Genomic DNA, 24,433 nt, shown 5'->3' with positions numbered 1-24,433 from the left:
CGCACTCCCTCCGGTTCCACCCTCGACCAGTCATCCCGACAATCCACTCCACTGCTCTCCACGGGGAAGGGTTCTTCAGTCCAGCCGGAGCTCTGCTGCTGGATCCACTCCGCCACTTGTATTGCCAAAACATAAGCAAAAAGCCGGTACCGCAGAAGGACCTCTAGGGGGAAACGCATCAATCCAATCAATAGTAGATTCTAGAGTTCATAGGAAAACCGAGACATTCCAGCTTACTGTCCTATCGTGACCCACCTCAGGCTCCAACTGAGTGGTGTCGCAACCAGAGTACGTATCAGTGCTGTGCCATTCACTTTTATACATATACATGTCAAAACACTATTTTCATGATCCGAAGAGCTTTTAAAAAAGAAAGGAGAAAAAAAACCAATATATTGCAAGAGGTATAAAACCAATACATTTGTATTCACTTGTTTCGTCTTTCTGCTAACCAGAAAGAGATGACTAGTGTTTTGTCAAAGTATGGCTGCTCCTGGTGGTCTCCCGGATGTTTACAGTGAATCCGTGAAGGCATCCTAGTTCCAAGGTGGACGGAGGCACTGTCGCACAGGAAAAAGGAACTCAAGCCACTCAAGCCTCATGAAGGAGTAGAAAGACAAGACGGCCGCAACGGATGAACCGCCTTTTGAAAGCAATCACCAAGGCCTCACACGGACGGTGTGTTGTGATTGGGCGACTCAGCTCTGCACCATTATCCTTGCGAAGGACTTCTCGATGGATGCACCGTTTTAAAGGGGGGGCCACCATGCACAGAGGATGTGGTGACCAGGGAGAAACAAGCCGTAGCCGTGCACCCGTTTCGATGATCCTATGTGGAGCAAGACAAGCGCAGTGCGTTTGCTCTCTGGACGTTTGGTTTATAATCACCGTTTAGTAACTTCCAGGATCCGAGGCGTTCGGTGTGATGGGGTAAGACGAGGTTACCCGGTCTAAGCGAAGGACGAGTGAATATGCACAAATAGCTTTTTTTCTCAATTGTTTTTTCTAACATATGCACACAACCCCTCTGTATGTCGTCACTAGTTCAGTACGCACAGATAATGAGAAGACTTTTTGTAGGTGATTTTGATGTGGAACTTAATATTTTTTATGAGGTTTGTGTCACGAATGATGAGGCCTTCATTTTAGCATATCACTTGATCCTGGAGAAGTGTACGACTGCACCACAAAGCGAGGCCTGCGCCCCACAATACGAGGCTGTCCAATGGCTCTTCGTGAAGACATTGAATTGTGTTGAATTGCTTGATCACATCTGTCATTTGTAGAACTATAATTTATTATATAAATATCTATAGCTATACTGTTTTGCTTGAAAAACATAGCTGAATGTAAAGACAATGTGTATTTATATATAGAGAATAGGGTCCTATAAAACGGTTGAAAATATGTGTTTTTGTTTGTCCACATTCATTTGGTACATGCATGCAAACATCTCAATGAAGGGGTTTTAAACACACCAAATATTAGGCAGAATTCAACAACACACTTATTCCACAGTTTCCTGTTGTGTAACAATTTTTTTTAATTTACAGAACATTGTCCAATTGCAATACATTTAGTGCAAATAATAACACTTCTGATGTACAACTTAGAAATATACAAAGTGTGTAGAATCCTTGCAGAGATATCAAAATTAAAAAGGCTAAATGCATTCTTCAGCTTAGGTAGCTCCTCCTCCTCTAAATCAGCAGCAAACCATTACCCAGTCTCTGAACAGGTAACACCAAGAAGCTGATTGGATGATTGGGACATATATTCCTAATTCCATATATTCCTACTGATTGCAAAGATTGGAATTTTAAAAGAGAGGGGGGGAAAAAATATATACGACAGCAACTGAACACATTGAGGTATAATGATATGAAATGTTGACGCGCAAACTCGCGATCCCGCCCCCCCACCCCTTCATTTTAGTGTTGATAAATGCACATCTGGTGGTCATACATACATGACATCCAGCGGGTCTTTTACAGGGACCCCTCCTGGTATATGTAAGGCATTTGATTGGGGGGGGGCAGTTTTAACAGTCAAAGGGCAGAGGATGACACAGCACTATGTGTTACATGAAATGTCGTTTATAGGTTGTCTGTGTGCATGGGGGCCAGACAATAATCCAGTGGAAACCTTGTTGCTTACGACTTCAAAACAACCAAACAAGCACAATGGGGGGGGGGGGGGTTTAGTCATGGGCGTGCCCGGCAGCGCGCTTTCCAAACCGAGACACCTGATTGGACACGCCACATGTCCATCACAAATCGGTTCACGCCCAGAGAAAAACAATCCCATCTTTGTCCCATCTTTGCGTGATCAAGAGGTTCGCTTGCAATCGAGACACAGTTGACAGTCTGTGAACACCATTCTTTATGTGAGTGGAAGGTGGTAGATTAGTCAACTAAACCTTTGTGTCTATGGGCCAAAGCCAACCACATATTACATATGTCTATTTTATTATTATCAAACTCAACCATGTCAAAGACAACTAATTAAATCCCCAAAGTGAATCTCATCCACCTTTCCTCAAAATCTCCCAAAGCCCTTTCCTTATGGACCCGACTGTCAAACTCAAAGCCATTCAACAGTCAATTCACATTTATGCACATTTGCAAAATTCCTCGGTTTTCTGTACAATACACTGTGCCCATAGTGATCTCTGAAAGCGAATCGATAAACAATCTAGAAATATAGAGATTTCTGAGAAAAAGCGGTCCAAAGCGTTAGGCTCCGTCCCCTCCCTCAAACTAAAGGTGAGTCGTCACTAGAGGGACCGGAGGAAGGCAAGGAGGAGAGGGCCAAGAGCTCCCAGTCTGCCTCACCCCTCTACCACCCTCTATCCAGCATGTAGCCACCATAGCAGCAAGACAAGAAGCAGTGATATTAGTCGTTCAACGCAAATCCAAGTTAAGGTGTTTATGTAATCATAGGAAATGTACAAAAACAATTTACAAAAACAGAACAAAAATAAAAAGCAAATTAATTCTGTTGCTTCCCAAAACTTTTTTTTTTTTCTTTAGAAATTCTTGAATTTACATACAAATGTGTGTCCATGTTAGGCCATTTGCATTGGCTGGGATGTCAACTACAGATGGGGTTAAAGCCATGAAACAGGTCATCCTGTAAACTTTCTGGTTGGCATGGTATCATGGATGATGCAGTCTGAGAAGACATTCTAACCAAATGGTTCTTATGTTCAAGGAGAGCCGGTTGATCTTGATAGGTCATCTCTCCAAAGGGTGACCTCCAACTTCCTCATGCTTGAAAGAAAGAGGATACAGTTAATTCAATGAACCAGTAGAGTTAATTAAAATAACCAGTGGAGTTAATTAAATGAACGAGTAGAGTTCATTCAATGTAGCAGGCTCTCAACCTAATCAAGCAGCCATCAAGATTGGACTCAGGGTTAACTTCCACATTTCTTTCCATGTTAGAAAGGAATTGTGAAACCAGGATATTGTTTGGCAACGCAGTCATTAAAGAAAAGTTTTGGAGCAAAAAATTGTCAAGCTAGCAAAATGTGGCAATAATGTCAAGTGATATCGTTTTGGACGTCTTTGGAAGAGAATTTTTCCAGAAGTCACACCTAAGTCTTTGCTCTTTACATATTAAATATGCCTTTTACATTTCTGTTCTTTGAGAGAACAGCTGGTGGTCACCTGCAGGGTTTAGAAGAGGATGGGTTTGCCAGCCGTCTTCTCCTGGACGTAGGAGGTGAAGCGTTTCAGGAACTTGGGGTACTCCCTCTTCGCCACGGCTCTGAGGACCGATGCCGGCGCCCAGCCTCCAGGGTTCACTGAACACACACACACACACACACACACACACACACACACACACACACACACACACACCAATGATCCTAGCACTGTGACTGAGCCCTATAACGAGACACAGTCAACACCAAGCACCCTTACTGAACCCTATAACAAGACAAATCCCAAGGATACTAGCACTCTGAATGAACCCTATAACTAAAGACCTAAACACCACGGATCATAGCACTCTGACTGAGCCCTATAACAAGTCACAAAAACAAAGATCCTAGCACCGTGACTGAGCCCTATAACAAGACACATCACGGACCTAGCACCCTAACTGAGCCCTATAACAAGAGACTTAAACCCCAAGGATCCTAGCGCCGTGACTGAGCCCTATAACAAGAGACTTAAACCCCAAGGATCCTAGCGCCGTGACTGAGCCCTAAAACAAGAGACTTAAACCCCAAGGATCCTAGCGCCGTGACTGAGCCCTATAACAAGAGACTTAAACCCCAAGGATCCTAGCACCGTGACTGAGCCCTATAACAAGAGACTTAAACCCCAAGGATCCTAGCGCCGTGACTGAGCCCTATAACAAGAGACTTAAACCCCAAGGATCCTAGCGCCGTGACTGAGCCCTATAACAAGAGACTTAAACCCCAAGGATCCTAGCGCCGTGACTGAGCCCTATAACAAGAGACTTAAACCCCAAGGATCCTAGCACCGTGACTGAGCCCTATAACAAGAGACTTAAACCCCAAGGATCCTAGCACCGTGACTGAGCCCTATAACAAGACACATCACGGACCTAGCACCGTGACTGAGCCCTGTAACAAGACACATTCAAAGTCCAGCATCCTAGAAGCGTTACTTTGATAAAGAACTGTGTACATATGCTACACTACACTCATCAAGAACACGCTGAAACCAAACAGGAAACAGTAACGCGCACTGTTGTTTTTGCATGTGGCTGGTCACAGCGTGACCTATTACAAAGGCAGTGTTCAGCCACCTTTGTTTATTCAAAACCTGTTTGGATGACTTACCATTTGCCACATAGGTGATCTTGCACAGGATGTTGTCCCTGCTGATTTCCTTATCCCCTTCTGGCGGGCTCACCAGCGTCTGACAGATCAAAGCCACGTTGATTTTGGCCCGGACGCACCGATTGGTGGGCTGTGGACAAAACAAGGGTTTTGATTGACACCAAGAAAGACTGGCTTACGATTGGTGCATAAAAAAAACATTACATTTCACATACAATTTCCATTTCAGAACCAGAAGAGGGCACTATTTGCCCACTAGAATACAGATGTGTTTAAGCAAGTACAACACACTAAGCACTCAGGATTTTAGAGACAAAGCTAGCTGCAAAATATTTCATAAGCCCTAAGCCTAGATAACAAAGCTCAAAATTTGCAAACAAGAAACACTTCTGTGCAAATCGGTCCAAATCCAAAAATCCAAGTTAATAGACACAAAGAAAGCATATTTGTTATAATCATAAGCACATGTAATCGCTATAATCCATCCAAAATTCAAAAGGCTCTAATGTTCAGGGTTTTAACAGATTGCGCGGCATCTTCACATGTGATCTATCCGTCTGTTCCATAGAGCAAAGGCACAGCGAGGAACATGCACTCCATCTACATCACACACAGCTCAGCACAGTCCAGCCCTACCTGAACGGGGTACAGCGTTACCACAGCGCTGCGGTAATACTACATGACGGGGCCCAAAGCGGGTCACAGCGTGCGGCTCTGGCGCCGTGAGCCCAGCCTACCTGAACAGGGTACAGTGCTGTGGCAACACTAAGTGGGTCCGCGGCGTGCGGCCTACCTGGGCATTCTCGTGGTCCACAGAGAAGTTGCACACCAGCCACGTGTCGGGGTCGTTCTCATCCGTCGCCACGATCTTCCTCATGGCCGACAGGTACAGCACGTCCCGCTGGGAGGCGGGCCACACCCTCTGAAACAACAACACCCATTGGCCGTCAGCTACGCCGAGGGGGACAGAACAGGGGGCGACCTGGTGGGCGGGGGGGCGTCGGCGCACCTTGTGCGTCTGGTACACGATGACCGCGTTGTCCGAGAGAGTCTCCACCACGTTGAAGTTCTCAATGGTGGCTGAGGAAGCACACGGGAAGTAAAGCAAACGATTATTATTGTTTTATTTTAACACAGAGTGCATCGTCATCGGTTTGAATGCATTGTTTGCCAGGCATGGTGATGTACGTAGTAAGAGCAGTAGCAAAGACAGAACATGCATAAAACAACATCGAAAACAAAGGAAAAAGTGGGGCCGACTCACTCTCCCAGTCCAGTCGGACCGCCGTGTCCCAGAAGTAGTGGCAGACCTCGTGGCCCGTCACGCCCTTCACCGAGTGCGTTGCTTTGAGGGGGTCCAGGACGATGCCGTTCTCCTCCACCTCCCTCCTGTACACCTGGAGCAGACGCAGCCAGGAGAGACAGGGTCACGTGTGGACGGGGCGGGCCCACCAAGTGAGCGGACGTTCAACGACTAGTCCTCGACAACAGTTTGGATTTTACAGGCACACTCTGGGCGGGTTTCAAGCCGCACTTCCAAATCCATCCTTCCATTACGGTGAGCATTATCCGTCATCCTTACGTTTGTTGTCTGAGGGTGGGTCTAGTTATTTTGATGATAATAAAGTCGCTAATAATGTCGCTGATTAAATCATGCTTTGATAGGGCGAGGAGGATCTAAAATCATCGTTGGTTAGACGCTCAAACCACCGAGGCACGAAGCACAGCCCGTGCAGGTGTTGGCTGTAGGGCGGCCGTGAGTCACGGCTCTACCCGACACTAAAAAAGCGATACGAACAAGCAACAAGCACAGATAACATACGACATGTCCTCCAGCTCGGAAGCGGCGTGGTATTCACGGGGGTAGAGAACAGCTGTCTTCATGAATTATTACATAGCCCGGGGATCAATACACACCCTTCCAAGGCTACCAGACACTGCAGCGAGAGAGCTCCCCGCCAGCCAAACACGTGATCACCTTAGCACATCTGTGAGCAGCCAGACACTTTCCACCAGGCGTTTTTCCTCTCACAGATCTGCTGCACGGTTCCCTTTTCTTCCCGTACTGAAGGCTACAGAACTCCCGAGTTTCCCCACTTCTTGCGATTTGCAACCAAATGGCAGGTTCTCCTAAAGTGTTCCAACTTCGAGCAGGAGAACTGAGACTCGGGTTCTATGGTCTTATGACCTGCGCTCACGACGATGTCGTCCCTCCTCACCTTCATCTCGCCCTCCTCGATCACCAGCTGCCAGTTGGCGTCCCCACCCATGTCCTGGAGTGAGTAGGTCATGTGGTTCTCCACATTCTCCTCCACCTGGCGCGCACACGCACACGCACACACACACACACACACACACAGTAACCGGTGAAAAACAGTTCAGACATTTGAGCGGAGCTCAATAATGGCCATCAGATCGCTACATTGATTGAAGTAGAACCACATGAACAACAGACAAAAAGGTGCAAATGATACACGTCTAAAGAACATCCTGTGCCGCTATCGGGTACAGAGGGGACATCGGAGATCCAAACCGGAACCACGGGAGGACTTCCTATCGGACGCATCCTGTGTTCGCACGGGGCTGCACGGCTCCATGCTTTCTCATGCTGAGGTCGCCATTCAGGAGTTGGAGTAGTGCGGGGGGGGGGGGGGGGGGGGGGGGGGGGGGGGGGCAAGCGAGTGAAAGGACTTCACCAGAACTCAGCCATGCAGCGTCTGCTGAGCTCAGCACCGGATCAACGCACGCCAGCAGACACACAGCGGGGGACATAACGGTAAGTCATTCTCTCCAGGAGCCCTCCTCGTGAAATAAAATAAAAATCCTGTTTGGCTAAATCATCAGTTTTCTTTTATGGATACCAAAAAAATACCCCCCCCGCCCCAATTCATCCAATTCACATCTGACATGATATAAATGATTATCAATTTGCTGTAAAAAATAACAATAAAGGATCATTTAACTTTCGTACACTCCCCCTGTTCAGAAGCATCAACATTTTACTGTTCTTGAGGACAGAGTACTACGGGCCGGTGACGGGCCCTCTAATCTATAACCCATCTACGGCCATCCTGGAGATACGTGTTAGTAGCGGGGGATCTCATGCGGACTGCAGCAGGCTGGCTCCTGGGCCAGTGGGGACAGTCGAGCCGGGGCTCTGGGACGTGCCACGGTACAGTACCTGGGCGCTGAATCTGTGAATGTCTTCCGAGGCAGTGACAAGCTCAACGGAGGACAGGGAGGAGGAGGAGGGGCTATGGGGCTACACGGCGGAGAGGAAGGAGGGAGGAGGGGGGGGGAGAGAGAGAGAGAGAGGAACCAAAGTTTTAAAGCTCTTCCACCAATGGGTTGACAGTGGAGCAATTACAGCCCGAGAGCCCCACATGAGTTATGATTGCAAAAAGCTCCCCGAAATCAAACAAAGGGCACGTTTGTATGCGGGAACTCAACCGGGCTACGTGATACATGGACACGTAGCCACGGTTGTGACAACAACAGAATTACACGGCCGTATTGTTGGTAGCTTTATTAAAGGGAAGAGGAAAGCATGGATGAATGGAAACATGATCGCAGAAGGGTCTCGGTTACGACCAGAGCGGAAAAAAAACATAAGAAAGGGGGGAAGGGCCGGTCCGGACTGATGGGGACATCGGAGATGAGAGGGTGGGTTACCTTGGCGGCGAAGCGGTGCGTGGCCATGGTGGAGTAGGGGTCTCCCGGGGGCACGCTGGCCAGGCGCGGCGACCGCACCTTCTCCGACTGACACTACGGGGACAGAGATCAGGATATGCTTCAGGCACAAACAGGGGCCCGCTGCGGCTCACACAGCGGTCCGACAGACAGGTGACTCTCTCTCTCTCTCGTGTCAGAGAGAGGGAGGTGAAGAGTGTACACAAGAGAGAATCAGCACAAGAGGGCAAGAGAGAGAGACAAAGAATCAAAATAAATAAACAAACAAGAGAGTGAAAAAAAAAGGAACTGTTATACAGGAACCAGTTATTAGTGTGTGGTGGTGGTGGTGGTGGTGGGGGCAAATAAGGCTGATACATAGGATGAGCGCCTAGGTTCTTATTGACATCCTAAGCCTGCAGCATTCTGTGTCTATAGGTCTTCATGTCAGCGGTACAAAAAAACAATTCACTTGTTTTTACAATTTATCTATGAGAGAAAGTGAAAGAGCGAGAAAGTGCGCGCGTGTTTCCATAGAGATCAGGTCACCCCCCGACCCACCTGCTCCTCGATCTTGTCCTGCCTGTCCAGCGCGGCCTCCACGGCGTCGAAGAACTCATCCTCGTTGATGAGGCTGTTGGGGCCCTCCTGTCAGACCACAACAGACAAAATGGCCGTCAGCCTCACTGCACCGGTCGGAGCGCAGCGACACCTCCGACACTGTCCGACCACAAGACCTTAAAGCGTGCCCAGTGATATGTACGCCCGCTGAAACGGGGGGCGGGGGCACGGTGGCCTTGCCTCATAGTCGGGTCCTCCGTAGTGGGACTTCTTCTTCAGCTCGTTCATGGCCGACTTGTAGCCATCCTCCACCCGCCTCCTCTTCTCCAGCTCCTGAGAACACGACGCAAAAAGACACGGCAGAGAAAATTTGTGAGACAAAAGAGTCGTTTCATGTTTACACGTAGTGCCTGCGCGTCTCGCGCCAAGTGCTATCGATGGTAGGACCGTAGGAGGATCCGACACGCATTCAACGTTTGGATAACTGCTTTCAGTCAAGTCAGCCTGTCTGATTCTGGGACGGTTTTAAAATGTTTCAAGACGCAGGGTGCAGCTTGAACTATGAGAATGCCAATGACGGCCGCCTGTTGAGCAGAGTCACCACGCATGGACGAAGCCAAAACAACCACAGGGCAGACTGTAGGTGAAGACGCGTTTGTTCCGCCCTTTCTCCGTCACTGAACGAGATGCAGGTAGCAGTTGCGACAGTGTTTTTTTAACAGAGCGGTCTAATCCTCTGCATTAAGTACATGACAGTGGTGTTGTAACCTGGGCAAGAATGGCCACATGAGCCATAGGAATCATGTGGGCAGCGTTATACAGACGATGACGAAGGTAAACGTCTCGAAGGCACCAAGCGAAACTATTCTGACACCACACACACACACACACACACACACACACACCGACACACCCACCCACCCCTATTGACTGAAACTGTTTGAATTGACAAACTGGTTTGTCATTTCAATCCATCAACCAAATACAAACACCTTAGGAATTGGGTTTAAGTCAATGATATTCAGGTTAACTATGTGGGACTACCAGAGTCAAATTGTATGCAGTAGGTGTCACCCTTTTTGTTGAAACCTATGCAGATTGAATTCCATTAAATTTTATATAACATATTCTAAGAATAACAATTATTATAGTACATATGGGAATACAACCTACAACTGTGCCTCTTGCAGCAAACGTCAGTGATGAACATTTTAAAAACAAACATACCGCACAAATGCAGGCACACACACACACACACACACACACACCTGAAGCTATAAAAGCGTGAGAACGTGGACGAGGTCCCGGGGCCAGCTGTACGCAGAGACCTACTGTAAAGAAGCGGCTGCAAGACTGAAACGGGACCCAGTTCTGAGTCTGGAACTTCGCTGCCTCCGTCTTCCATTGTATCGATGGCTTCAAGAAGTTGTACCAGGACGTCCGGCCAGTCATTCTCCCCTTAGTCCCCTCTGTATCCTTTAGTTCCCTCAGCTTTCCTCTGGCTGCCATCCGCAGCTATGCTACCACCACCGCCGCCCCCACCAGAGGCTAATACCAGAGCTTGGCTAGTTGCACACTAATGGCTCAAAGAAACTGAAAGGCTTTCCTCCTTCCGTATAGTTTAGGGTAGGGCAGTGTGCCTTGAGGAAAACAAAAGAAAACAAAGAAAAACCGGTTTCCAACCCTGGCTGGGACGATCAGGAATGAAACGTCAATCTTGGAAGCCAATGGAATACCTCAACACACAAAGAGCACCCCACACCCACACCCACACACACACCCACAACCCCACACACAACCCTGTCTGTTATTCACAGTGCAGTCAATGGACATAGTAGTTTGCATCTGGGAAGTTTCAAATAAGACAAAAAACCGGTTGTACATCGGGCAGCACGGCTGTGCTAAACGGGAAGGTACAACCTGTTTTGTGTTCGTCTAAGTCATCAAAATCCACCTTTTTTTTTTCTGTGCAGAATGCGCTCCACATGGCCGCGCGCGCGCACACACACACACACACACACACACACCTTACTGGCTGGTCCCTCGGTCACGACATCGATGAATATACGAAAAGGCACTTTGAAGTCGCGAAACGAACGCTACTGGCATTCGGAACAGAAGTGAACGTTCACAATCTAGTTGGCAGAGATACTGGATTTCACACCTGTACTCTCTAAATTACCTTCCTAACATTCATACATATGAAGCACCCCTGGCACACCGTTTGTCTAAATACTGTAGATCATAAATCAAATCGGACTATGTGTAGAATATTTAAGTATAGTATAATGGATGTATTTAGTATAATGGATGATAAATGAAAAATTATAAGTAACTGATTAACTGTTTAGATAGATAAAGATAGATAGAAGATTATGTTTGACGTTTGTTTGTGTTCTCTTTGACCTCTTTATGTACACTGACTTGCACCTGCATGAGCCACCTGAGAAAGCGTTCTTGTCTGCTCTTGAGCTCAGATGGTGAACACCTTGGGAAACTATTGCTGCAACACCTTATTTAGTCTTCACCAAAAACACATCCGCCAGAACAGGTTACCCCTTCCGTCGATGGCAGCAATGTGGTTCCTGCCAAAACACCTGCAATCGACATTTCTCAAGCCATGTGCGTAGGTGCGCGCGTGTGTGTGTGTGTGTGTCTACCTTGTCCAGCCTCTTCTGCCAGCTGTCCTCTCGTTTGACCATGAGCTCGATGCAGTGGGAGAGGGTGGAGAGGATGCCGGCGGTGGTCGCCTTGAATGTGATGGCTTCACCCTTGAAGTCAATGCCGTTGATCCCTTTAGGGCTGGCGGGCGGAAACACTGTCACAGGCAGGACAGGTACACATATATGAGAGAGAGAGAGAGAGAGAGAGAGAGAGAGAGAGAGAGAGAGAGAGAGAGAGAGAGAGAGAGAGAGAGAGAGAGAGAAGTACAAAGAATCCAAAGGAAAAATGAACAAACAAGAAAATTAAAGAGAAAATGGATACAGGAAACCAGTAATAGGAGGGGTGAAGTAAGGCAGAAATGACAAAAGGAAAAGGGGAAGAAAGCACAAAGACAGAATGATTGTTAAAGCCGAGACACACACATCGCAATAAAAGAATGCTTCTTGTTGACATTGTGAGCATTCTGTGTCTACGTGTCAGTGGTAATATAAATAAATAAATACATTGGTCTTACATTTCTCTTTGCTGCCGTTGTTGTTGTGCACATAGTCTCCATCAGGGCGTGTTGTGGTGGAGGCAGTGGAAGGGGTGGTGGTGGGGAAGTCATCCTCGTCCTCCTCCACTACTGCAAGCAAGCAGGGAAGAGGAATTCTAGTGAACAAACTTCATTTTGTCCTGTCTGAATTATGAGTTTGAAGGTAAGCAGAGCTAAGGTTAGGGGCTTTGAGCTAAGGTATGGGGCTTTGAGCCGAGGTGTGGGGCCCTGACCTACGGTGAGGGCCCTGAGTTAGGGTGAGGGCCCTGAGCTACGGTGAGGGCCCTGAGCTACGGTGAGGGGCCCCAGAGCTACAGTGAGGCCCCGGAGCTACAGTGAGGCCCCGGAGCTACGATGGGGTCGAAGCTAAGGTATAGGGCCGGAGCTAAGGTGAGGGGCCCTGAACTATGGTGAGGGGCGCTGAGCTAAGGTGAGGGCTCTGAGCTAAGGTGAGGGGCCCCAGAGCTACAGTGAGGCCCCAGAGCTACGATGGGGTCGAAGCTAAGGTATAGGGCCGGAGCTAAGGTGAGGGCCCTGAGCTAAGGTGAGGGGCCCCAGAGCTACAGTGAGGCCCCAGAGCTACGATGGGGTCGAAGCTAAGGTATAGGGCCGGAGCTAAGGTGAGGGCCCTGAGCTAAGGTGAGGGGCCCCAGAACTACGGTGAGGGGACCTGCGCTAAGGTGAGGGCCCTGAGCTAAGGTGAGGGGCCCCAGAGCTACGGTGAGGGCCCTGTAGCTATGGTGAGGGGCCCCAGAGCTACGTTGAGGGCCTTGTAGCTATGGTGAGGGGCCCCGGAGCTACGGTGAGTCACGGGGAGGGGCCCCAGAGCTACGGTGAGTTACGGGGAGGGGCCCCGGAGCTACGGTGAGTCACGGGGAGGGGCCCCGGGGCTACGGTGAGGGGCCTTGGGCCTACCTCTGTCGCGGTGGAACTCGTCTTTGGACACGCCGTCGGCGCAGGAGTCAAAGTATTTCTGCAGGGTGTCCACCTGTCTGCAGAGGATGTCCCGGAAGGTCTCCATCTCAGCCAGCTTCTCACGCAAGCTGTGCCCCTGCTGGGAGGAAATCGATCGAACAGAGGAGGAAGGGAGAAGGAGAGAACGAGAGAGGGTGAGGAATTGACTCAACAGAATAAGCAGGTGGATGCCGTCTCAGTAACACGCCGACGACAGATATACACTCTGGTTCCTCCCCGTGGGGTTTCCTTTACCTTGAAGGAGGAGGTTGAGGTGGCCGACAGGGCGCTGGCGGCGGAGGTGAGGGACAACATGGAGCCATGCCTCCTCAGACTAGTCTCCGAACCGTAGCCTGACTCAGCCTGCACTCGGAGAGGAAGAGATGGAGCCACGGGGAGGAGGGGGAAATGTGAAAATTACATCATTAGACAGGGCGGACATGACAGAAAAGGGAGAGGGGGTGGGAGTGCGTTGGTGAGGAAAGTGCATCCCACACCGGGCGAGGATCACAGCAAAGCAGAACACAACAGATAAGACGTAGCACTAGAGGAAGCATTGATTTCTGGATGTGGATATTGGAAAAGACTACGAGGCGAGGATGTCCAGCACTGTCCATCGATTTAGGGTTGGACCAGTGTGCGTTCAAACGACGTCCACACAATTAGGGAAAAAGGACCAAAATAGTTTATGTGATAGGAGAGGGTACCTCATGGTTAGAGAACCATGTGGCGTTGATGTAGCCCATCAACGCCATTCAGGAAAAACCTTAACTACAAGAGCAGGGCACACCCACAACAGAAAAACACTATATTCATGAGAGCAGGACACACACACACACACACACACACACACACACACACACACACACACACACACACACACACACACACACACACACACACACACACACACACACACACACACACACACACACACACACTTTGCTTTAGGGCTAACTGTCAGAGTCAGAAAGTCATGATGTAACATGTTAGCTAAACACCGGCATGGGAAGGCCTTTGGGGCATTCATGCTAAGCGACTCATACCAAAACCATGCTCCATGGTTGGATTACAACACATTAACACAGTATTCGAGTTGCTTTGCATATTAAAGATGGTTGCACGAGTCTGGGGTTTCAGAGAATTAATTAAACTTGGCTCTCGATGGACCTTAATGCCAGCCTCTCTGTGACCCCATCCTTCCTACTTATCTGCCCAACAGCGTAACACAGCCAGGTCTTTGTGAGGATCACAACAGAAGGCCTGGCAGCTCGGGGCATCTCCAAGGAAAACAAGTTAGTATCAATTGGGCCAGAAGAGCAGGCAGGCCTTCAGGTGACTGACACGAGACGCCACACATAAGGCCCCTCACGGCCCGAAGCAGTCCCATGATCTCATCATCTCAGGGGGAGGTGGTGTGATACAGGCTCAAATAGACCGCTGGGGGAAAACTAGTTAAATGGATATACATGCATAGTGCAGCAATGGAAGATGGGAGTGTTGGTTACTGAAAGCCACATTGTTTGATATATATTGGGGAAGAATAGAATACTTTAAGTTTGGTCGATTTGTTTGTCGCTTCACAGGTAAGTGCTGTATAACCTGGTACAACTCAATTGACCAAGGTCTGATACTTTTTTATTAACTGACCTTATTTGGCCTGAGATACTTGCAGGGTGAAGGCTATTGGTTTGGCATCATCCAATTCAAAATCAGATTTTCCTGCATTGATTAAACAGTGTCAGCAATTAAATTTGATATATATCAATTTAAATGATAAGCAGCCTTAACCTTAACCATTTTACTACATTTTCAATCCTGTGTAACTTTGGGGGTTTTATGCTCAGCATTATGTCTTACAAATCTGGCATTCAGTGTTGTAAAGAGTAAAACAACCCAATTTGTAATGGCGAGAACGTAAAAGTATTGTTGTTAGGAGAATCGGCCAGTGCCTACCCCTGTTTGCAAACGTCTTTATTCCTCAATGTGATTTGTCAAGCCCTTATGAATAGGCTATTAACACACATCCAATAGCCATTACCACATGTCCAGTATAATTTGCAGTGTGTCATATTCACAGCAATATCTAATGAATCAATTTAGACATGAAACACCACAATACAAATTACCCAATCAAACGCTTCTACAAATTAAGAATACTTTTCTCATCATAACAAATCTGAAAGTCCCAACAATAGCCCTCTCCATACTTTCCCTAAAGCCCTTACTCTAGCTAAAGATGTTTGACTTAATACTATACATCTATACATTAACATTTAATGTATAGATGTATAGTAAACCATGCACAAAAGAATGCCCAGAATGCATTAAATCATCATGGCTGAGTAGCGGACCACAGCTACTTAGCAGTAGTTTGCACATCCCGGGAAATCATCACAGAGTCCATGCTCTTTCATAAATAATCCAGCTGGGAGAGAAACAATTTATCACTCAGCATTTAAATCCATCTTTGCAGATGCATGTCATTAAAGTGGCATGCATCGTTACCCAAACGAGAAGCGGCATGCAAATGAACCTACACCTGATTGCAATACATCCAAAAATTCCCCATGAAGGGAAGATTATATGTGACGAATACTACTTATGCAGAAAAGGAAACAAAACAAAAAGGCACAAATAAGTGAGTAAAAGCAAGCTAGCAGCATGCTAACATGCTAGAAGCCCACCATTCGGCCATTCCAGCAGCCAAAGCAGAGCAGGGCACTGCTCCAGTCGTGGCGGCTACCTAGCCCAAGCATGGCCCGGCAGCTACCCCCAACTCGACCCCCTTTGCAAAATAATGGTGCGCTATAAATCCAGTATTCCCAGCTCCTCTGGACACACCCTGCTGAGTGACGAAAGGAGGAAGAGGCGAGGAGAAGGCTACCCGCGCTCAAGACCCCCCTCCGCATCCGAGGCAGACAGCAGGGATCAGGTGGGGACGGGGGGGGAGAGGAAGAGGGGAGGAGAAAAGGAGGGACGGAACGAGGGGCTAATTAAAATCAAGAAAGGGATTTTTTTCTCTCTTCTGAAGAAAGGAATGAGGAAGAAGGATAAATAAGTCATCGGGACAAACAGCGAGGGAAGAAGAGACTTGCCGCTGCTCAGCAGAGCAATGATGCAGCTCTGCATGCACTCAGCAGACACAGACACACACGCAGACACAGAAACAGACACACACACACACACCAAATAAAACATACCCACCCTGATGCGTGAAACATTTTCAGCCAGGTTTTGCCGTTGAGAAAACTCCATTGATGCAGGCACCAGCAGCGAGTGTGTGGCTGTTTGTGCGTTTCTGAATTAGTAGATAAACAAACTAATTTTGCGTGTATTAGGACAGTCAGTGTGTGTAATCTATGAAGAACAAGACAAATAGATTTCCCAGCTAAGACGGCTCCAGTATATAGAGTGAGAGAGAAAAATAGATGGACAGATAGAAGAGAGAGCGCGAGAGAGAGAGAGCCAGACAGAAGGAGTGAGTAGGCAGCAGAACTGTTACCTGGATACACAGCCTCTTTGTGCATCGCTTCTTTTATGCTATGATGTGATTGAATCAGAATAAAACTCACAATGTGTCAACAGACCAAGGGTTGATGGAAGTGTTGGGTTACAGATTCTGTATGCCATTGGCATTGTAATTCAGCCCTATAAAAAGACGACTATTGGATTATGTGGTGAAAATTCACCGAAACTGAATTTGTAAATGTAGCTCTAAAAGTGTTGAGAATACAAGCAGGATATGAATATATCGAGTAGCCTTAAGATAATATCAGAATTGTTCTCATTCAGGAATGCCACGGTATAGTCGGCCTGCCTTGCAGAAATAAATATCTCACATCTTCTACAGTTGCGTCATAAACATAAATGTGTAAGGCCTGGAAATGGTTTATTCGAGTTTGTGGTGTCCAGATGTCTGTGCTCATGTTATTGTGTGTTTGTGTAATGTGAGTTGTATGTCAGTATGTGTGTTTAAGGAGTCTCAGTGTATATGTATTTAGGTCATGGGTACCATCTGTTTGAAGGGATCTCTTAAACTTTCTATGGTGTTCTGGAATTTCCCCATCACAGTCATTCTGAGCATGAGTGAGAACCTTGGTGGGCTATACCCCTCCAGATTTTAACCTCTTTTACATCAAACAGCTTTCGAAAAAAACCCTGTTCGTCAAGAACACAGCAACATGTCCCCCTGTCCAGCAATGCACCCACACACAAACACTCCCACACACAAAGGGCTCTGTGTGCAGCCAGCCATTTTTAATGACTAACATTTGACATTTAAATAAATGTGTTTTCATTGGAAATGGCACTCGAGCCATTTGAAAGCACTTACCATGATAAAATAACAAACTAAAATAACATAATAACGGTGCTTGAAAGGTTATCCCCATAATTTACAGGGGAGCCTTGTGTGAAAGGGGCTTAGGAGAGTGGCGAGAATCTACAAGGAAGTGTTAGATTTCTTTAAGGGCAGCGAGCTATTGGTAGTCCCCTGGTATTATCACATCTCTGTGGCAAGTGTGGCCATTCAATGGCGAAGAAACACCATGTTCATGAAATCCTGTATTCAATAACAAACGTTCACTCATCAGTAAGAACGTCTGAAATTACTACTGCTTCACACCGGCCCTTCTGAGAAGGACTGATTACTATGGTTGTGTGCAAATCGATTGGATTTCCCCATGCTTAAATCTTCTTTTAGGTCTAATCTGCGAAATAAACGCATTGTAAATCAAACGGCCATGCGGAGCGGTCATTGAAATACAGCTCATAGGATCAATGAACGGGGAACAGAAAACCAGGGCTGTGTGGGGAACGGAAGGCAGCCGCCTCCTGCATGGCTGTCTGGGGACGCAGTATTGTTTGGAGGCAGTGTTTTTGCATGAAGTAACCAGTTCCAACGCGTCACAATATCATGCTGTCGACAGTTGACTTCCATCAGTTAAAACGGTTATTCTACCACCTGTTGGTCATTCCGACTAACTGCGTTGGTATTTATAACCAAATATTTGCATGTTTTATTAGAGGAGCGTTATTTGTTGTGGTGGTGTCGTCTCAAAGTCAATATAACTTACATTTGTACATGAGCTTAGGGCAGCTGCTTGCCATTGTTTTTCAGAGCAGTGGTGCCACTGGGGCGCACAGGTTTGTGGGACGTCTTGACAAACAAAGGGTCTATTTTGCCTATGAATCCTGCCTAGTCAGAGGCATCTCAGCAGGCAGCATTTTTTTTTAAATAATAAATAAAGACATGACTTGATGACTCTTGCCTCCGAGTGGTGCCTGAATAGGCAGGATTTTTGCTGTTTGGGTCACAGCTCATGAATCACTAGTTTGATGATCATGTCAGGTGATACTTCCCGGGAATTTAGAACATAGTTTACATTCCAATAGTGGCATGAGCAGATTAAGCATGCTTTATGGTATTGGACTAATGCAACCAATGGCACAGTTTGGAAACCCTTGCTGATGATTCAATAGACAAACTTATAATAATGAATTGCGTTTATTAAGCGGATCAAGGTTCAAGGTAGGGCTGGGCGATTAATGGAATTTTGATCGCGATTTCAGCGTCAAACGATTACAAAATTAACATAATCTAGTTTTTTGATTTTCTTAGTTTTATAGAAAGGGCAGAACAGCTGGATACATATCTGTTCATCATTTTCGATTGGAACATTTTATTTTTGAAAGCGAAATTTAGAAATTTCAAAATTCTGTTACAAAAAATAAATCAGAGCAACATGCTGAATAAATACAACATGTTTTCAAACTCAAAAAAATCGTTTGAATAATAGTGATTTCAATATTGACCAAAATAATTGATTATTATTTTTCCCATAATCGAGCAGCCATAGTTCAAAGCACTCTAAGTGCTTTACACTTTGGGTATCAATGCATGTGGGAGGAAGGGAGGGGGGGGTGACCTCACAAACCCAGTTTACACAAAAGGTCAACATACGTCACGGTACACAAACTGACTGCACTTAAGTGCCTCTCCTATAGGCCATAAAGATTGCGCCACCAAGATAATAATGTTACATACAAAACATACTCGGAGACAACTTAAAGACATCAAATATATTCATATTGCCATAGGATTCTTCCCTTATATAACCAAGTATGTTTAAAGTTTTTTATCCATTTATAAGTTCCTAACAATGTTAACATGTTTACAGTCTCCATTATACAGAGATGCAATAGGTTAACACACAGCTGGCTTGAGTGCCTTCTCACTTTTGATTGACCTAATGAAATAGATCCCAAATCATATTCCTTCCACAACTCGTCCTCAGCTAAACCTCTGGCAATGCATCATGTTACGTAGTAAACATTATGAATGGCTTTTCATGACATCTCTAACCTTGCATCCACATCTAGGAGGAGATTGCACCACTAGGTTTCAGATGACCACAGATCCCCCACTCCCCCACAACTCCTTAGATTCCCCACATTCCCATGTCGATGGGTTGTGGCCTTTTCACATTCCTAAATGCAGCTCCGACCACACCCTACCATCTGACTGACACACAGCAGATACCCTCTGTGGTTCCCGCATACTAGTTGGCCTTTCACGCATGAACTCCGGATAAACTCTGGAGAATCAGGTCCAGAGATGATCCGGAGTTGCTCTTTCACACATGCAAACACACAACCAGAGATAAGCAGCATGAGACGTGTTCACACATACTGGAGATACTCTGTGTACTTAAGACGAGGTGTGTTGCCTGGCTAGAGCGTGTAGGAGGCAGAAGGTGACGCAAAAAGTATGCAGCGGAAGTCGTAGTGTTTTGTTTGCAACACATCGAAGTTCACAGGTGAGGCTTCAAACTACAACTCTTTTAGCGGTGATATCAATACTGCATTTATTTAGACGTATCTGCATATCAACAGAAGAGTGGAAAGCCGAAAAAGGTTGGAATGAAAAATACAGGCAAGATGGAAAAAGGACGAATCAACTACACTCTGCGAACTCTCCGGTTTCACGCCAGTCCTATGATAATCGGCATTGACACGACCACTGGCTCGTTGTGAATTCTCTGGCTCTCCGATTCTCCAGACTTTACACCAGGGGCTTGGCTGGGTAACCCCAGCGGGGCGGGTTCTGACATTTACGTTCACACGTACAGCCCCAACGGTTAATATCCGGAGATTGTCCGACCTACAGTGCAATGTGTGACAGACCTAAAGGAGTCCAACCTGAGCCATGACGATGCAAACAGGCTTATCAAACATAGCATAAAGAGTGTGTATCTCCCTGTAACAATAAGATGAAAGGAAGACAAATACAAGATAAAACTTGCCCTTTTCAGAGACGGGAAATGTAGATTGCATTTGTTTGGACAGGCAACAAAGAAAGCATCAGTGGCACTAGATTCCGACACCTCCATATCCAGTGTTGAGTGTGACTCAAAGGTTGTTGAAATCCGATGTACTGCCAAAGTGTACACAAGTCCCATACTCAACACAAAGAATGGTTGGCAAAACGAGGAAGCATAATGCCGCCGGTGGCCAATGAAAGACAGATATGAACAGGGCACAGGAGGCAAAGCGTGTGGTTCTTCTCACCTTGTGCAACTCAATGGAATCGATCCAGTGAAGTCTGTGATCGGGGTCCTCTGCCCGGAGATACCAGACACTGTCATTCACGCTGATGTCAAAACGACACTCATCGAATTCGTGAGGCTGTGGGGAGGAAGAAAGGGTGTTTCGTTATTATCAGGAGTCATGGAACTAAAGAAACGCTACTTCACATAGGATGACTATATAACATGACTCAATGTGGTACTACGCCCGTTTTCAGAATGAAGAAAATGTGGAGGTTTAGTAAAGGCAACAACCAAACAAAAAAATAATGCAATATGATATAAGCGCTTTGGGGTAAATATTATTAAACAAAGTGACACATTCTTTGACACAGATGGATTCTATCACACAGTCCCTGTCCCACACAAATAACAAGAGGCGTAATTGATAACTGATGTCCACGCTCCTCCAGACGTAACCACTCATAACTTTCTCCAGACCCAAGCGTATTCGCTCCTGCCTCACACTCATTGTAAGGTACCAGGGTCAACAAATAACACAAAGAGGTGAATGTTCCCATGAGATAAATAATCCGGGTTTACTGTTGGGGCGTAGCAGGACGCTTGAGTCATGCCCCTTCGGTGTGCCGTTGTTGCTGCTTGTGTGCTGTACTGAACCGGGGGTCGCCATGACTTTTCCTCCTGCCGCTGAGCCAAGCCCTGAAAACTATTTCCCTCCCCCGCCCGACTCTTTATCCGCCTCTCACTGGCCCTTCTTCCAGATCCCACTCAGGAATCTATGACCTCACGTGTGCAGTGGATTCTTACAGTTCACTCTGAAAGTGGAGTTTGACCAAGCCAAGGAGCGCTTGATCTCATCAGGGTGTAAAGTACAATGGCACCTCCCTCCCTGACAGAAGCTGAAAAGCAGCTGATCGTGACTTGCTGTTTAATTATGTTTGCTAAGTGACCCACTGTCTTATTTGTTGCAATTGGCAACACATACACAGCGCTTGCTTTTATTTTTTTTATCAAATCTGACATTTGGTTGCAATCCTTTAAACATTCTGTTTATATCAGTTCCCAACCATCTAAGACACAGTTTCCCATAGTAATAGAATACAGAAGATACAATTTGTAACCATTCTAAACCTTGACAATGAGGGTAGGGCCTGTAATGCTAACCTCACATCCAACCACGTGTGATGCACTTTAGCTACGTGGTTCTCTCAGAGAAGCCTAGGCTACTAAACCACCCAAGTAGAGGACTGCATCGGACACAGCCAATAAACAAACTGTTTTACGAAGCAGTTTGTGATCCTCTCTCTCCCTCCGCCAGTGTCGTCTCTTTAAGAGGGTACAACTGGAGACCTCTGTGTTCCATTGCATGGGCCACTGATTCCTGACTGCAACGTCTCTGACAACATGGAAAGAGGTGGCTCTTTAGAAACCATCTGTACGTAGTGACTTCTGTTTTATGCTAGCTCCACTCTTTGTTACAGCTTTTGCTGATTCATCCATTTAATTTTTTATATAATTAAAGCAGCAATGTCAAATTGCTAATTAAGTGTGCACAAATAGGAGTGTTGAGAATTTAATCTCAGTCTAGACGGATGTCTAGACTGAGATTAACAAGAAACCTGTGCCCAAGTTTAACAAGAAACGTGTGCCCAAGGTAGGACTTGGAAGTGACTAGTGTTGAGCAGGAGGAAAAGCAGAGGCTTGTTCCTGCATTCCTCAGCTCTAATAGCATTGGCATTGTCTCTTCAAGCAGCACTGACTTTTAGTTTCAGACCATGCTAGTTTGATGATAAGCAAGATCAAACAGGTTGCACTGCTTTAGTTCGGTCCCAGTGACGAGTACAACCCACGAACATACGCTTAATCTGGGGATCCATTTGGGACTGCGCAAAATGTCTTAATAGTCCCTTGAAAGACCAAAGAGAAGGTTCCCTTTAGCGAAGTAAGCGAGTGAGCTGAGCCATTTAAACCTATTGCAAAATCACAGTAATAAGGTTTCTCTGGCCTCTGTACTGAGTTATGGCATGCTCTACGAGAATGGCAAATGTTTAACCAGGGTGTGGGATTTCAGCTTATCGACCCAACAGGAGGCCTTCATAGAGAGACGCCAGTGTCCTTCTGGTAGAACCAGAAGCACTGAACAATAACCAGTGTGTAGTGTGATCTTACATGACAAGAGGAAGCTAGCTTGTGTCATAACTACAGCATTGCACAAATTAGAAGTTTACTTTGCTTAATGGTTTTGTTTTAATCAAGAATTTTCTGGTGAGCCAAAGTAAAGGGCTCTCTATATCCCAATAGTGATCTTATCAATGGTTTCATGTTGGTTAATATTTATCTTTTAATCTTTGGGATTCAAGGACTGCAAGGAATTATCCCTATCCCAGGTGTTTACAATAGAAATAGACAAGTAGACAATATCAAAACATTTAGTGACAAGCAGGTAGAGCAGTTTCAATATTTTAAAAACAACAACATTTTTCTGATGAAGGCTTCAAGCCTGGACCCTCTTTCTTCACATGTAATGACATTCTGAACTCCATTCACTTCCTCCAATGCAACCGAATAGTCACATGCCTACCGTTATCCATGTCAGACACTTACTGTGATGATGGCCTTGCTGAGGCACAGGGAGCCCCTGCAGCCATACTCCCTTTCATCCTCTGACTTGTAATAACTTAAAGTGTTGTTTTTCAGCACCACCCATCTGTCCTGCCATCCATGGATGTAGTTAGTCCACTATTACAAAAAAAAGGAACCACAAAACACAAGTGTATTAATGGAAACTGAATAAAACGACGAGCCACTAATATAAATCCTCTGTATAATAAATAGCAAGAAAGGTGTTATAGCCTCTGGTCAGCAGAACTTATACTGCTGATCCGAGAAAACCAAACAGCATGCCGACGTTATTTGTCAGAGCAATTATCCTACAGGAAGCGAGTTTAAGTAGCGGGTGCCATGCATCACAATAGTGACCATCAAATGGATATAAGTTTACCTTGCTGAGGACTCCTCCATGTTCGACAGGCGGCCCGGATTCTGGGTCCACGTCCTCATCTGATCCAGACGATGAACTCTTTTCGGACATTGAGTTGTGGAGGTTGGAGGCAACTTTGGATATGGAGTTTAACCAGCGAAGGATGGATCAGCACGAATCTGTTAAATGTGCTGATACTCACTGTTGCTGTGTCAATCTAGCTCCTTTCAACAAAATGTTGCAGCAATTGCAATTGCACAGTGTGGTTAGATCTCGGAAACGTACATCCACCCAACACCGATCTCGACAGTGAGTCTGTAAGTGACACTAGGAGCCTCAACTTCTCAGTCCCTGTGTGCTTTGTTTTGATCCGGTGGAACCGCTAACGGTGCTAGCTAGTGTTAGCTGTCAAACGACGCAGTAAGTAATAAGCACTTTCCGGAGTGTTACTCCGTCAACGTTAGCGGTTTGAGCCTCAGTATACAAACCGCACAGGAGACGTCGGACGTGTTTTTTCTTCTCCTGAGGCTATATATTTAGATTCAGCTCGCAACTCACGAACGACACACTGCACCGACTGCGCGGTTCTGCAGCTTGGAGGTTAGCAGCAGCACTAGTAGCGAATGAGCCGACTAGCTTGGCTTCATTCACCGAGTGGGAGGAGCTAACGGAAACGCTAACGGAATATTTAACATAAAAAA

At 46.4% G+C, this 24,433-nt stretch overlaps 2 protein-coding genes across 5 annotated transcripts in view; one reads left to right on the top strand and one right to left on the bottom strand.

Moving 5' to 3' along the window:
* pip5k1bb (phosphatidylinositol-4-phosphate 5-kinase, type I, beta b) overlaps positions 1-1,377 on the top strand; it is a 30,527-nt gene extending 29,150 nt beyond the window's left edge. For both annotated transcript variants that reach the window (XM_079744421.1, XM_079744420.1), the window contains exon 15: positions 1-1,377. This exon is cut by the window's left edge and continues 25 nt beyond it. The gene's annotated coding sequence lies outside the window, so the exon portion shown is untranslated.
* A 141-nt stretch (positions 1,378-1,518) lies between these two features.
* LOC307079809 (ceramide transfer protein-like) lies at positions 1,519-24,331 on the bottom strand. Of its 3 annotated transcripts, XM_079742317.1 has the most exons (18): positions 23,754-24,331; positions 23,357-23,491; positions 20,775-20,891; positions 13,458-13,565; positions 13,164-13,302; positions 12,228-12,338; positions 11,710-11,867; positions 9,290-9,382; positions 9,050-9,136; positions 8,492-8,584; positions 8,001-8,081; positions 7,039-7,134; positions 6,084-6,216; positions 5,829-5,899; positions 5,613-5,741; positions 4,820-4,949; positions 3,672-3,808; positions 1,519-3,272 (listed from the first exon to the last, which is right to left on the bottom strand). In XM_079742317.1, the coding sequence occupies exons 1-17, from the start codon at positions 23,841-23,843 to the stop codon at positions 3,681-3,683; spliced, it is 1,899 nt and encodes a 632-aa protein (XP_079598443.1). In that variant the 5' UTR covers positions 23,844-24,331; the 3' UTR covers positions 1,519-3,272; positions 3,672-3,680. The 3 variants fall into 3 exon arrangements, with proteins under 3 accessions (XP_079598443.1, XP_079598441.1, XP_079598442.1); XM_079742315.1 differs by lacking the exon at positions 8,001-8,081; XM_079742316.1 differs by lacking the exon at positions 8,001-8,081 and having other exon boundaries at positions 13,164-13,299.
* Positions 24,332-24,433: the final 102 nt, after the last annotated feature.

The sequence above is a fragment of the Pollachius pollachius genome (genome assembly GCF_949987615.1).
Source record: "Pollachius pollachius genome assembly, chromosome: 1".
Lineage (NCBI taxonomy): Eukaryota > Metazoa > Chordata > Actinopteri > Gadiformes > Gadidae > Pollachius > Pollachius pollachius.
This window is presented reverse-complemented; position numbering and strand designations above follow the sequence as displayed.